Genomic DNA, 15,540 nt, shown 5'->3' with positions numbered 1-15,540 from the left:
AAAATATTCAGAACCAAAATACAATTTATTCTCAATATAAATAAACAAATTATGAAAATTTCATGCTATAACATTCCAGATTTGCCAAGTTTATCAAGGCAACAGTCATTGAGTCACAAAAGTTTGGCACACAGACCAGCCTGGTGCGCTGGCCATTTTCCCCTGGAAAAAAAAAAATTAAGGGTCAATCCAATTGCTTGCAACTCTATATATTTTATTTTTTTAAGTTATATACTGTACCTTCATATAGATCAGTAGCAAATTCAGGACAATTGCCGCAGAAGTAAATAGCTGGACAGTTGTAAATAATAAAGGGATCTGTGTCCGTACAAGGTGTGCATGGTATTGTGTCTGGACATGTTGGTGCTATGTTCCTCCACAGCAAGGTCTTCTTCATTACTTCCAGAGTGTTGTCAAGCTTACTATATCTCATAATATCTTTTATTGGTTCACCTGATGTACCCAAACATGTGAAACCTAGAAAAAAATACATTTTAGTTTATGTTAAAAAATATAGTATTTACTTATCTATTATATAAAAATAAGTTGGGTTTTTCTTCCTGACGCTATAACTCCAGAACGCACGAACCGATTTCCACGGTTTTGCATTCGTTGTAAAGGGCTCGGGCTCCGTGAGGAAAAATTTAAGAGAAAAGCAGGAAAAATCATTGGTGGCGAAACGCATTTCGCCGGGTTTGCTAGTTGCTTATAAATCTTATAATGCTCACCTCCAATATCACATTCATAAGGATTAGTCACCCGATTGAAGGATTTGTACTCAATAGCTTTAGGGAATAAACCTGAAAAAATAGGTTTGTATATTATTTCTTTTCAATACATAGATTAAATAAAAAAAAATAAATAGAATGAACTAACAATAATGGAAAGGTTTTTGTGGCAACATTATTCCAGTTGGATCCTTGCTACTAGGCATAAGATCTAGAGGTGCAACTGCACTTAGAGTGGCTGCTAAAGAGTCCATTAATTCCACTGCAGCAATGAAATCCGATTCATTTTCAGTACCTTCATTTGTCTGGCTTGCTAGTACTCCACCTGGAACCATTTCAATATTAATCACATACAATTCTATTAAATTGAAGTATAGATAATTACACTTGTGAGTTTATTAAAAGTTATGAAACAGAATCATGACATTATATCATAAAAATTTAATACATTGGGCTAATATTTATAACATCACATCATACCTTGTATCCCTGAAGAGTTAGGCAGAGGTTTACAATACGGCATGTAATGCCACTATACAATGTAATTTCACCCATATTTTCACCAGTTGTGTTACAAGTCCCATGTAATAGGGGGTGAGTGTATTGCTATATACTGGGCTTGTATTTGCAGTAATTCTTACAATATGTAAAAGTATTTAACAAAGGACTCACCTGCAACAATAACTCTGACAATTTTTGAAACTTCTTCTTGGTATTCAGATGTACCAGATAATCCAGACAACCATTCCATCAGCAGATGCAAAGAGAACATGTGTTCAGCTGTCTTTGATGTGTTTAAACCGGATATTAAAACTACATATCTGTAAAGAGAATAAATTGGTATAGGAAGGGAGAAAAAGTAGTTGTAACTGAAGTAATTTAAATAAAACTGTTTATACTTGTCTGAACTCAATTTTGGTAATGGTTTTTGTATACCACATCCAGCCCAGCAAACATCTTGGACTGTGAATATTCCATCTTCATCCTCAGATCCTGAAACAATGATTTATATGCTCTGAAATGAAACTTTAGAAGAATACACTTTATCTGATATGAAGAAACTTAAAGAAAGAATATAATAAAATAGATGATAACTTTTAACCAAGACATGATGAAATTTACATTAAAACCATACCTAACAAAGCACAGACTACTCCAGTCACAACGCTATGGACATCAATGCACTCGCCAACCAGTTTTATTCTTTGCAGCTCATCTTCCAACACTAAACTATCACTATCATGTACAAAGTGCGTTCTGAAACAAAAAATAATTTATAAATCGTATTCTAATTTTAAATTTCAATGTAACTAGATATTTTTTCACAAAACTAACCTAGGAGCTTGAGGTATAATCTCCAACTGATCAGACAATTCCTTCAGAATGCTAGGCTTCAGTTCTTGAAACTTAAAAAGCGTCCCAATTATAACACATGTTGTACCCTTATCTCTAAGTTCGCATAACTTCAATATTTTATGGCGATCCGACCACTTCTTACGAACTATTGGAGTTAAGATATTTCTATAAGTATTCAGTCTAGCTGAATATATGTGGGCATACTGCTTCGAAAAGTCTCTAGCAACTTCCTGAAACCGTTTAGAACAATCCGTATAGTCTACTTCTTGCCTTTCCAGTTCACAAGCTTGAAAAGTATTCTCAGCTTTACTAGATTCCGCTTTAAATAACATGATAACAAATTATTTCTCAGACGACGTGTAGACTAGCACTTTAAATCACTTATTCTTAATTTTATTACTACAATTGTACACTTTTAATTGATTTATAATTACTAAAACATTTAAATTCAATCAATGTTTTCGTTTCGTTTTGGCGGTTTCTTTTCTTTCATATTATGACAATGACAATTCAAAGACTTTGACATTAGTCAGATGATCAATATTGCCATTATAATATCAAAGTACAGTTTATGTTAGAGATTTTAGAAAAATAATTATGATGTCCAAAGTATTTAATAATTTATCAAAAATAACATTTTAGTATCTGTAGTAAAGAAAAAAAAAATAATTGTTTTTAAATGTATATTTGATCACATAACGTGTTGATTTATAAAAAAAAGCAACGACACTCGGAAAAACTGAATTCGGAAAAATGGCGGGAGTTCAAAAAGTTAGATTAAATAATTTGAACATTAACTTAAAAAACGCGTTGATTATCGGTATTATTATTGCTAAGAATAGTCCGCGTACAGTGGGATCGAAAAAGAAAAATAATGAATCTAGAGGAGTTACATCTTTCACTGTACGAGATTCAGAGGTAGACACGATCAATGTCGATGTTTGGGGATCTGAATATTTTGTTTTAACTTTTTACGAAAGATTTTTAGTTGGTGACGTCGGTGAGTCAAAAAGTACATCCTAATAACATAGTAGGTAGCAGTTTAGCACTGTTTATTTAGCTAGGCTTACATTTAAATATTTATTTTACAGTTGAAATCACATCACCTAAAATATGCGTTAAAACTGGTGACAATGAAGCATACAGGCCACAGGTAAGTCCAATCTGTTTCATTTTTTATATTAATTGTATCTAAACATAATTATTCTATCTAAATAGCTACCAAACTTTTTATATAGGTGACTTCACCGTTCTACTTGAGCTTAAACGAAGGCATGTCAGATGTTAGCATCCACAGCGGAGACGCGTTTAGCATGTTCTTGCCGCTCCTCCATATACCAACTAAACAATGTTCTGGATACTACGGACTTGCTGAAGTGCTGAAACTGGCAGGTTAGTTTTTAACTTGTTAAACATGCATGTAGTATTGCGGGTTCGATGACCATGACCATGAACTCCTCTGCATTTGCTATCTATTCAGGAAAATTACTAGAAAATGCAAAGTGAATGACATCTAAGTAATAAGACGTAATAAGTTTTATTGATATGACTAAACAATAGAGATAGCTTAAGTACCTAGGTACATCCAAGATAATTATCACAATGTAAAATTAGTTAAATTAATTATTAATGAACTGGATGAATACAGTAAAATAAACACAACTGTCTTAATTTTTTTTAAACAAGCTGATCAGTTTTGTTTAAGGATAATGATACGTAAGCAACGGACCTACCTAATTAGGTACTTTGAAAACCGTTACAGATTCCTCCAACAATGTTTATGTGGATTTGCTGGTAGTTGTGAAAACCGTAAAACCTGCAAAATCTATAAAGACTAAAACTGGTAGGTAACCCAGTCTATTGACAATAATATTTTTTGTAAATTAATAATAATAATTACGATATTTCATTTTTGAAGGTGTAGACATGTCGGTGCGAGGGGTGGAGATAATAGACAACACGACGCCAGCTTCCATTACCTTGGATATTTTTGACATCGATACTATACAAAGGTCTATAAATTAATATCTACAATGCACACTTTATTAACATTTCAATAAAGATAGTAACCTACTTAATTAGGTTATATTCAAGAAAGTTATAACATTGTCATAATCTGCATAACACAAATAATGCTATCTTGAGTCTAATTACAAATTAAAAGTCGTTGAACCAACTATAAATAGATATTTACCTCCTTATGTAACGCAGTAATTCTTCTTCAAAGCTGGCAATTTTAAAAAAGAAAAACTTTCTTCCTTAGAGCTGATGAATGGCGTCCTCTAGAAAGCGTGCTGTTCATAGCGGATGCTCGAGTGTCTTGGCGGTCTAGGGCAGTCAGCGTGCAAGTCTGTGCCAAAACTGTGATCACCCATCAACCCCATACAGCAGACGCAGAAGCCCTTAGGCTGCACATACGAAACCAGTCTACGGCGCGTGAGTCACTACTCTAACTTTAGCGATTATCTGAGACTATTCTATTTTCGTTTTTTTGTTTTTATCTTTACGATAAGCCCCGCTTGTTTCAGTAAACAAAAATGATTACATGATACTGTAATATTTATTCAGAATTTCACATGTCTGTAACGGAAGATAAACATAATCTTGTAGGTAGGTAGGTTACCTACAATAATATTTACATGTGAGTGCCAGCCAAAATTAGTGTATACTTACGACTTGTTTTTTGTTTTCTTTCTCAAAGAGGTTTATCAAGGAGTCCGAGGACGTTTAGGTTATTGAGAGTTTCAATTGAAGATCAATTGGTATAAATTGATGCGCAATATTATTTCAGTCCATAGCAGTTTTATTGCTTTTAATAAGTGAACTGCCTCGTTAATAATAGCTGGTCGCCAACAAGTGGGTTCATTCTTCAGGTTGAACAATGAACCATGTTTCGAATGGAAGTAACTAGGTACCTACATACTTTCAACATTAAACAAATACAACGTCACACATAAGTACCGCATTTGCTTTATGACTTGCAATTTTTAAATTTTAAATCTGGAAGAGCCCCATGTAATATGGGGTTACCTACATAATAATATATGTAGGCTGTTAACGTAACTAGTAAACAGTAGAGTTAAATGGTTATTGACATTTAGTAGGTGTCCATCTATAGTAAGTACACCTACAATTCTACAAGTAACCGGTTATTATATCAGTTGGTAGATACTCGTACTAATCGTTACACACATGTACTGCAAAATTCCACTTGTGTTTAGCTAGTATCGGGATAACCGATACTAGCTAAACACATATACTGCACTGATATGATAATATCAGTTAGGTCTATATCACTGTACCTATGTGAATGTGCATTGTGCGTGATGTTACATCATCTGCCCAGACTAGGCACTAATCAATAACCGTAACATTCTTATCATCATATAATGTTCAGATATTATTAAACCGAAGTAAGTGGTAAGAATAGAAGTATATTTTATTTATCTATCTATACCAAACCATAACATAAATATCGCCTTTTTAAGACCTGTAACCGCTTGTACTTCTAATTAGTACCTATAAGTATTTTTTTATCGTCAATTTATAATTCAAACTAGTATCAACGTTTACTTGTCTAGGTGGTGGTGAAGCAGCGGCTTGGGCAGCGTGGAGTGGTGAACGATCATGCGCAGCGTCTGTGGCACAAATACGCGACCGCGTCGCAGGCGCAGCGCCCTTCTGTGCATCACTTCACGCACTACTCACACACCTGGATTTAGATGAACTTGACAACTTGTATGCTACAAATTATCATCATAATTTTGATTTGCATTTTAAGCGATGAAAATTTCATAACGTTGTTTTGTAGGGATAATAATCCTGAAGAAAGTATTCGGGTGCGTTTCGCTGATCATACTGGAGAGTTAACTGCCCGACTTCCTGTCAATGTTCTTGAGGACACTTTGGGATATACAGTAAGTAAAGAAGCTGTCTAGAGCAAGTTATACATGTAGCTGTAGTCTAATAAACATTTTTGCAGACGCCCTTTTTGGATTGGGAACAATGAGTGGGAGGACGACACTTTGAAAATGACGGTGCAATTATGAAATACTACCTACGTCCACAACGCACTCGAGATATCGCTGCTGTAAAATGTTTCGGAAAATCAGTCCAAAAAGTAGATAAATAAAAGTATCTACGTATTACAGATACAGCAGTTGAAGGCCATGTCATCAGAAAATAGATCAGCAGTACGTTGGGCGATTCTTCTGGAACAATGCACCGTGAAGCTTGGAGCTTCACCACCTCGCCTCATAGTCCTCTCACTAAGACGAGCTACACAAGCTGATCCAATACCACTTTATTAAACTATTTATTACAGGAAGACTTCTTTAATTATCGTTATTAAAATTAATTAAGAATAAACTAGCTTGTCCATTGTTTTAATTTTCCCCTTTTCGCGCTGAAGTACTTAAGAAGCTATAGACCGCCATTTGCAATTTAAAGCAAAACCCGCACATAAAAGCCGTCTAAGTCTATAACCCCTTATCTTTATTTATTTTACATATCGTACGATGTAATGCATAAGTATAAATAGTTTATTAAAAGATAGTAGAAAAGACCACACAGTTGTTTATCGCCGTAGTAACCTCGAGAGTTTATCGATTTAACGAAGACCACCAAGCCTGAGCTTTCAGCGTTGTTTAGTCTCTCTAAGCGTTATCATGGAAAAGCCGGAAAAAGTAGAACTGGTGTATGAATACAAAAAACGGAGAAAAGAATTTGGAAGACAAACGTTATTTGAGGATCATGGGCCTGAAATGATAGTCAGCATACCAAACAATCCGGCACAATACCCAGATTACATTCTTAGAAACCCGGTGCATTGTGCTATCCAAAATACAGGGACTATGTCTGAACATTGGGTCAATTCTGTAAGGTAAGTAAGCGTAAAATAGTAAGCTATAAAATATTAAATACGTAACGTTTCTTGACCCTATAGAATGCCATAAAATTACCCTTGTCGATCATAATTATAATCTGAGAAATCTTTGTCAACATAATTTAGAGCAGAATACACAAGTTCTGGTGTGAGCCACGTTGAGGGTGGGTGGCCTAAAGACATCAATATGAATGATCCTGAAGCAACACAAAGATATCGGAGGAAAATCGAGAAGGATGATGCTTATATTCATGCAGTCATGCACTTAGGTCATGTAAGTGTTAACGCAGAGAATCAAAATAAATGTAGGAATATCATATTATGCTGAAATAAATTTTGTTCCACAGAGTATGGAACACAATATTCTTCAAAATAATGCTGTAGACATGTACGAGACGTATAACACAGAGCTACCAGCTATACCACCAGTAGAGAACAGTGGTTGCCATACAGTCAATGTGTATCGTGAACCGGACGGCAGGCGTCCGATCCGGTCATTGTCATGGCAAGCAGACGGAGGTGCCAAACTAGCAGTAGCTCATGCAGATATCGAGCTCACGAGGAATTCAAGGAACCCACAATACTCTTACATTTGGGACATTGGTATTTATTTAAGGATTAAATAATATATAACATTACATATGTATGATTAAGCTAAGAGAGGGGAAAGAATTTCACATTCGTTTGTATTTGTAGAGAATGCCAATGCACCTGAGCTGGTAATAAAACCACCCCAACCATTGCTGGATCTAATATACAATCCCCGAGATCCGCATCTTATAATTGGAGGAATGATGAATGGACAGGTTGGTACAAAGCCTTAGTAGATGCATATAAGCAAGTGAAACGTTTGCATTTACACTTTTCGGTTTGTAGGTTGGGTGGTGGGATACAAGGAAAGGAGGAGATCCCGCTGGAGTTTGCCCACCTCACGTTGCCCATCGCGATATAGCTCGAAATGTTCTCTTTATAAATTCTAAAATTGGAGCAGAATTTTTCTCGTCATCACCAGATGGTGTTGTCAAATGGCAAGTATTAAGTAAATAAGTAGATACAAATCAAGCAATAGAACGAATAGATTACATCAATGATTCGGTTTTCAGGTGGGATACACGAAATATGAGTGAGCCTACAGATTCAATGATTATAGATATCGTAAAAGCAGTGACTGATACCCCGTCCATTGATAACGCCATTGGAATATCAGCACTTGAATATGAGCCAACGATACCAACGCGGTAAACATGGAAATACACGATGATATAATATTTATAAAAAAAAATTGTAACACGTAATAATGAAATAGTCTTATGTAATTTTTCTAGGTTCATGGTTGGGACAGAAACTGGTTTAGTTATTGGAGGTAACCGAAAAGGGAAAAATGCTGTAGAAAAGCTTCCTACTAAGGTCGGTTTCGGAGAGATTTGTTTTATAAATCTTTATGCGTTTTATTCTCATTTTGTTCTTTTTTGTTTAGTACGAAGCACACTTTGGTCCCGTATACGCCTTACAAAGGAACCCAACATTCGTGAAGAATTTCCTAACAGTTGGAGATTGGACTGCTCGCGTGTGGAGCGAAGATTGTCGTGAATCTGCTATCCTGTGGACATATTCACATCGCACTAAACTCACTGATGGTGCATGGAATCCTATCAGGTGCGAATATTACCTCATTAGTATCTACTTACTAGACAAAAAAATAAGTGTGTACCTTTTCATAACTCTCATTTTGCAGGTTTTCATTGATGCTGGTCACACAATGGGACGGATGCCTTTCTTGTTGGGATTTGTTAAGAAGGAGAAGTGCCCCGTTGGTAACAGCACAGCTTTGTGACGAACCTTTACTTCGTCTGCGACCACACGAAGGAGTACGTAATTTTATATACTAGAATAAAAAATGCACGCAGGTGCTTATAAATCTGACATTAATTTTTTTTTTTCCAGGGCTTACTAGTAGCTTGTGGAAGTAGTAAAGGAACCGTATACTTAGCTGAATTATCAGAAAATCTTGGTACAGCAGACAAAAACGATAAACAACTATTAACACACGTAAGAAATACCAAACAAGGGTTTCATAAATATATTTCATCGGATTAGCTATTGTTATTTAAAAGTTAATTTTCCTCAGGTTTTAGATCGTGAAAACAAAAGAGAACGAATATTAGAAGCTCGGATGCGTGAGCTGCGATTAAAAATGCGCCAAGGAGGTAACGCGAACGAACCGGCGGTGGAAACCGATCCTTCGATGAACGACAGAGACCTAGAGGAGGCCACCGCTGAGTATATGCAGACTATCAACGACTTACAAGCACAGCAGAAAACGGAGGGAACTTAAAAATCTGAATTATATAATATCACGCCCTTTTTTCTCTGAAAGGATTGACCGAGCATGCTGTAATTGAATAAAACACGACATACTGAAACACAGTTTTATTAAGTAACTTAGTTAAGACATTTAACCCCTACATACATACTTGTCAGTCACAAAATTAGCTTCATTCGACTTGTTGAATACTTTCAATTTTTGGAACATAGACTTAAAAAATCTAGTAAAGTTTTAATAAAAAATAATAATTTATCACACTAAATGCCTTTTTAATCAGGTCTTTGTAACTCCCTTGTATCCATTCAACTATTACGAAAAAATAAACTTAAAATCTACTAGTTTGATCTTTTGTTAAGTAGGTAATAAAGAGTTTGAGAAACAACACTCCTTACAAATGGGGTAAAGTTGTTCAAAAATACTTTTATGTACTGTAAATACAGATGTAATAAAATAATTACTATATGTAATCTAGACAGTTACCACCGGGTCGATTTATATAGAATCGACGCTTAAAGGATTCATAGTTTTCTTTGTTGAATTATAATAATAAATTGTTTGAGGAAGCAAACTCTCTTCTGTAATTATTCAGACACTTGCATTATGTTACAAAAAATAATCTTTCAGTAGCGAAACTTACACAATACAATTTAAGGTTACAAATTTGTTCTTGATTATTGCATTACATACCCAAATACATCTATAATTACAATCACTACACAAACTATAGATATTTGATATGCAAAGAACTTTTAAAATGCCTGTCATTTAAGTTTTCTTATCATTAGTTATTATTTTGTTGAATGCAATAAAGTACCATTTATTTTCTATGTTAGCGCCGACGCCGCTCGTAGTACGTTCGAAGACATCGGTGTGTTTTTGCAGTACATGATGTATTGTAGCTTGAGAGACCTGTGGGAAGAGGGCGCGGACATACGATACTACGTAGTCCAAGCTGGCCCCTTGTGGATGTACCTGGACAAATATTATTTGATATAATTCGATTGGATTTAAATCAAAATATTTCATCTCCATTGACCAAATAAAGTTGTTAAATTACTTGCGTTACTAAAACATCTTTAAATATCACATTATGATAATAACTAATAAGATAAACATTAAAATTGCTCACTTGTAAGAAAGCCGACATTACGCCAATTAGCTTGGCTTCTCCGCAGCCTGGTTCGACGGTTTCCTTGGAGTGCCCTGATGACGGTATATCCTCAGGCAATGGCGGGGGTGGCGGTGGAGGTGGTTTTACTATCGGCGATGGCAGTGGCGGCTACAAGTTGAGTAGATAGTATTTTTTTTACAATATGTAAAAATTACACGAATGTGTGATAAAGTAATTTGATAACTGATTCTTCATGGATAGAGAATCTAATAAATCGATAAAAAAATATTATTCTATCTATAACATTTAGTTTAGTAAATCAAGAACGAGCCAGAATGCTATCATTCTGGCTCTTAGTCCCTAGATAGGTTTTGTATCACAAAAATTGTTGCTTACATTTTTGTCCAGTGCAACTTGCAAAGCTTGTCGTGCAATAAACTGCGCCTTGAATTTCTCCATCTCCTTCATAGTGTCAGACTTTACGACGTCAATTTCATTTTTATATGCTTCCAATTGAAATTGTAGACTTTCATTTTCACGCTATAACAAAACGCATTACATTGGTATATTATTTTACAGAATTTAATATATTACATTAATCTATAACGCAATTTTATGACAGAAGAAATACTTACTTTTAATTGTTGCAATTCCTCACTTTCTGAGGCCCGACTTAAGCCATTGAAATCGCCATCGCGATCGTCGCCAAACTTTTCAAGAAATTCTTCTTTCAGTGTACTAAACTCCTGAAATATTTATATTTGTATAGCGAAAAATGTGTAAATAGACAGGTAATAACAACTAAACGTTGTATTTACACAAGTGAATGTTTAGAAACTATATAGCTACATCACAGAGGTTGCATGGCGGCATATTGTTATCCTGAAACACATTACATCTTCTTCTCTTTACCTGTTTCCGCTGTCTTCCTGGTCACCTAGAATTTTCGCCATTCATTACACTATTGAACCAGCGCCAGTTAGTTCTAATAAAATTTATACTTACTGCGTTTAAATTATAACATGTCTAAGGTTTACAATATTATAATGAACAGCAGGATTACCACGAACAATTGCGTTAAACATATTTACTAGACAGTCTCATTGTGTCCTAACATATCAACAATTGCTGGAGAAGTACCTGCGTCATTTTCTGCCACGTCTCAATGTTCTTTCTCTGCGGTTTTGTGAAGTGATCCCATACACGTTGATGAGACGCTGCGGCAAACACTTTCGCCACCTGTTCGACTGAGGTTCACAAAATTATGTTAAGAGATCCGCCTTTGGTCTCGCGACCAAAACATACCGTCGTAATTCTCGATCGATCAGTCGTCCCTTAGTCAGCGTACATATTCGTAGCAGCATTACGTCTACCTATCACATGCGAGAGTGACGAGACAGTTGACTATGTTGCACGCGCAGCACCTCGCGTTACAGAGATGTGTCTTGCTCTTGTGATATTTCATTACACAAGTACCCAATATGTTTTGACAATTAATTTTATCCTAATCTGAATACTATATTTAGAAAGTAACATCATTTTAAATGCAGGAACAAGATAAAATTAAATTGTCATAACATCATTCACTTACAAAAGCACCCATTTTTCTGTCTGATATGTTTTATACTTATGGCTGGAGGTCATCAGGCGTGGTCGTCTGGAGGCGATCCATTTGTTATTGACTACTCCGTACGAAGATATTAGAGAGTGACCATGTCAAAATATTTATAGAAATTATTTGAGATACCACACTCCAAAGTTGCTTTAATTCTTGAAAATCTAAAGCATCTTACAAGTGTAGATTTTATAAAAGTATATTTTATGTTTCAAAGGATGTTCAAAACATAAAATAAAAAAATATGCATTAAACTTCTACATCAATGTTTTCATCCCAGAAAACATTATGACCATCTTACCTTAAATATATTAATATCTTAAATAATGCTGAATTAGTCAGAAAAGAAAGACGACTTAAGACTGATTTCACACTTTCACCAGACTTGGTGATTGAGAAAACTTTGATATAGAGTACACTCCAACTTACGTTGTTCAATCACACTTGCTATATGGTTCTTGACACGATCCTTGCAATTCTGTAATTCTTCTTCAGCCTGCATTTTCTCATTAAATAATCTGCGTATATGTGTATTTGTTGCTTGAATCATTGTGTAAAATTGATTAGCATTTTTCTTGGAGCATTCTCCTCGCTCTAGCCAGGCAAGTAATGTCTGTGAATAATAATATTGAAGTTAGTAAGAGATTAAATTATTGAAAGTTAAGATGAAACAAAATTTACAGGAAATATGCAAATAGATTTTGGTTACTTACTGGTAAAGTCATAGCAAATTGTTCTTCATTTTTAAGTTTTTCTGCTAGCTGCACCATAGAAGCATTAGTATAAGGTTGTACCCTACTTGGTGGTGATGGCGATCTTCTCCTTAGATCCACAAATGGATTTATGTTACGAGTTACAATTTCTTGCTGAACATTCATCTGCTGCATCTGTACTTGCTGTGCTCGTAAAGCTTGTCTCTGTCGCCGCTCAAAATCATTCTGATCATCACGACTCTGCAATATACAGATAAATTGTAAAATAATATACTGGGACTCAGTAATACACAGTATTAATAGATATGGCTCCACATGTGTAAAAAAAAACCTGATGAATTATTTATCTATGTTAAGGTTACATCTGCAGAGCTTGAAACATAGAAAATAAATACATCTGGTTTAATGAGTTCTTTTTTTCGTTCTAAAATAAATATGTAAAATAATTTCAAAAGACTCACCAATGCATAGTCCACATGTAACCAACCAGATGTAGCATTTGAACTTTCATCATCATCATCATCTTCATTCATATCATCATTGTCATTTATATTTATCAGTTTAATATGATATCCGGATATCATCATTGCCTGATCTACACATTCCTCTCTATCAAAACGTATGTGACAAAAATTTTTCTTTGACAATCTCAAAGTATGGATCCTACCATAAGATTCAAAAATTTCTCTCACAATATTTTCTCTGATTTTATCTGGTAACCCACCAACAAATATAGTTCGGCAGCCAGGAGGTTTACCTCGACGGGGAGGTTGAGGAGTGCCTGAGTCAGGAGGAGTAAGCCTTGCATGTTTAAATATTAATTCTTTCTTTGACTGCATAGAAGGTACATCTCCACTCATATTAGAAAACATTCCCATCATGCTGGGATCCATCATCATTCCACCCATCATGCTCATTTCCATAGGTGGAGCAGGTGCAGGTGCCATAGGTGGACCTCCTATTCCTGACATGTCCATAGATGGTGGTGGCCCCATATCCATGCCAGGACCTTGCATAATTTCCATTCCTGAGCCAGGCATCATGCCTCCACCCATAAGTGGCCCGGGTAACATCATATTGGGGTACATTCCACTAGCCATCATCATGTTAGCTAGAACAATAAATATTATTTTTTAAAAAAGGTACAAATACTTCTTAATTATTAATTATCTTCTTATAACTAATTAATATGTTAAAACTGATATGCCAGCCATAAATACACTCAAAAAATAGTTTCAATTATCCAAAATAGAAAGAAAAAAATCAATTATATAAATTAAATTAAAATAATTTAATTGATATAATTGTTTGAATGAAGTAAAAATTAAGCTTCAGTCCTTTGATAAGTTGGCCTGTAATACCAATATTATGTGCTTATTAAAACACTGAAGTTTTATTGTAATGGAATCAGGGGCCTTAGTCTGCTATTACAATTGTGTCAGAATGGTTGATCATTGAGCAATTGTAATAGCAGACTAAGGCCCCAGATATATTGTTAGTGATATATAATTAGTACCTTGAGGAAACATATTGGTCATCATCATAGGATTCATGACATTGGGCATGTTATCCATTGATTTAGCAGAATCTTGAGTTTTGTTATCGCGTCGCCGACCGACATTGTCGGCCCTATGAGGCGACCTGGATCTATCTGTTCTGTTGTTAGCTGAATAGAAAAACAATTGTGAATGTTTGTGTAAGATAAAGAACTATCGGTTTTACACTAAGTATACCAGCAAAAGCACAATATAGGCACCACAGTATAAAATTAAAATAATATTGTAAACATAACAGGTAATTTATACTGAATTTAATATTTCTAATAAACATAAGTGTACAAACCTATCATCATGAAAAGCTTCCCCTCCTTAAAAATGAGATAATGCCTCTTGTCTCACAAAACCCCTACGTTTGACAATGTTGCGGTTCAGGAATTTATAGTTAAAACACTGCAGCCAAAATGCATACAATATATTGCGTCGTAGGCTTGTAGAAATCAGTAATTAATATAAAATATTTCTTAAAAAAACCGTAATCACAACACAGAATTGCTGACTGCTGTAGTTTAGCTGAAGTTTTTTGCTTGAATGAATGACCATGAATGACCATAGAGCAACGCGGGCCTCGTACCGAACGAGCAGTGTTGTCAACCCTAATTTTAGAAAATTAGTAGAATATGTGACGAAAATCGGTAGAAGTTGGTAGATTCAAAGATTAAAAATAGGTAGATTACACACCAGACACCTTAATTTAACAAGATTGTTTAGTTATTTAAAATACATACATACATATCGTCACGCCTTTAATACCCGAAGGGGTAGGCAGAAGGTGCACATTATGGCACGGAATGCCACTGTGTACACCCACATTTCACAATTTATGTTGTAAGTTCCATGTGATAGGTGGTGAGCCTATTGCCATATAACTCCGTGCTACCACTGAGAAAAGCCGAAAAAAACCCAGTAATAATTCGCCCGACCCGGGAATCGAACCCGAGACCCCTTGCCCGGCAGTCGCACTTGCAACCACTCGGCCAACGAGGTAGTCATAAAAAATACATAAATAATAATAATTTTATTTATTGTTTGTGCTTAAGCATATCCTTATTAAAGTTTTGAATGATTACTACACCAAATTCATTCGTTAATTTACCACTACTACTGGAGTCAAGATTTATTTTATTTGTTTATTGTAACGTTTTAAAAACTACCAGACGTAGACAGTGAAATCAATTCTCTGTCTACGCTACCAGATAATCACTCAGATAGTCGAGTCGAAGTCCATCACTTACTTTACTCTGTAGTCT

At 35.1% G+C, this 15,540-nt stretch overlaps 4 protein-coding genes across 4 annotated transcripts; 2 read left to right on the top strand and 2 right to left on the bottom strand.

Annotated features, from left to right (window-relative positions):
- Positions 1-6: 6 nt before the first annotated feature.
- On the bottom strand, positions 7-2,590 carry LOC118272821 (DNA polymerase delta subunit 2). The gene is made up of 8 exons (XM_050693327.1): positions 2,064-2,590; positions 1,864-1,985; positions 1,628-1,721; positions 1,401-1,549; positions 877-1,053; positions 729-800; positions 241-477; positions 7-162 (listed from the first exon to the last, which is right to left on the bottom strand). Exons 1-8 carry the CDS (start codon positions 2,414-2,416, stop codon positions 50-52), a joined length of 1,317 nt encoding a protein of 438 aa, XP_050549284.1. The 5' UTR covers positions 2,417-2,590; the 3' UTR covers positions 7-49.
- Positions 2,591-2,807: 217 nt separating this feature from the next.
- On the top strand, positions 2,808-6,455 carry LOC118273849 (meiosis-specific with OB domain-containing protein). The gene is made up of 9 exons (XM_050693328.1): positions 2,808-3,084; positions 3,176-3,237; positions 3,323-3,476; positions 3,847-3,927; positions 4,003-4,096; positions 4,348-4,520; positions 5,666-5,822; positions 5,896-6,001; positions 6,236-6,455. The coding sequence occupies exons 1-9, from the start codon at positions 2,838-2,840 to the stop codon at positions 6,392-6,394; spliced, it is 1,233 nt and encodes a 410-aa protein (XP_050549285.1). The 5' UTR covers positions 2,808-2,837; the 3' UTR covers positions 6,395-6,455.
- Positions 6,456-6,536: 81 nt separating this feature from the next.
- On the top strand, positions 6,537-9,329 carry LOC118273845 (dynein axonemal intermediate chain 2). Its single transcript, XM_035591009.2, has 11 exons — positions 6,537-6,966; positions 7,096-7,243; positions 7,317-7,572; positions 7,666-7,775; positions 7,846-7,997; positions 8,073-8,207; positions 8,295-8,376; positions 8,447-8,625; positions 8,705-8,837; positions 8,914-9,018; positions 9,098-9,329. The coding sequence occupies exons 1-11, from the start codon at positions 6,752-6,754 to the stop codon at positions 9,302-9,304; spliced, it is 1,722 nt and encodes a 573-aa protein (XP_035446902.2). The 5' UTR covers positions 6,537-6,751; the 3' UTR covers positions 9,305-9,329.
- Positions 9,330-9,384: 55 nt separating this feature from the next.
- Positions 9,385-14,838, bottom strand: LOC118273843 (ecto-NOX disulfide-thiol exchanger 2). Its single transcript, XM_035591007.2, has 10 exons — positions 14,577-14,838; positions 14,251-14,400; positions 13,196-13,845; positions 12,735-12,974; positions 12,451-12,634; positions 11,547-11,653; positions 11,042-11,152; positions 10,803-10,946; positions 10,425-10,574; positions 9,385-10,267 (listed from the first exon to the last, which is right to left on the bottom strand). Exons 1-10 carry the CDS (start codon positions 14,584-14,586, stop codon positions 10,061-10,063), a joined length of 1,953 nt encoding a protein of 650 aa, XP_035446900.2. The 5' UTR covers positions 14,587-14,838; the 3' UTR covers positions 9,385-10,060.
- Between the last annotated feature and the right edge of the window lie 702 nt (positions 14,839-15,540).

The sequence above is a fragment of the Spodoptera frugiperda genome, chromosome 4 (assembly GCF_023101765.2).
Source record: "Spodoptera frugiperda isolate SF20-4 chromosome 4, AGI-APGP_CSIRO_Sfru_2.0, whole genome shotgun sequence".
NCBI classification, from domain to species: domain Eukaryota; kingdom Metazoa; phylum Arthropoda; class Insecta; order Lepidoptera; family Noctuidae; genus Spodoptera; species Spodoptera frugiperda.
Note: the sequence above shows the minus strand (reverse complement) of the source record. Positions and strands in the feature narration are given on the sequence as shown.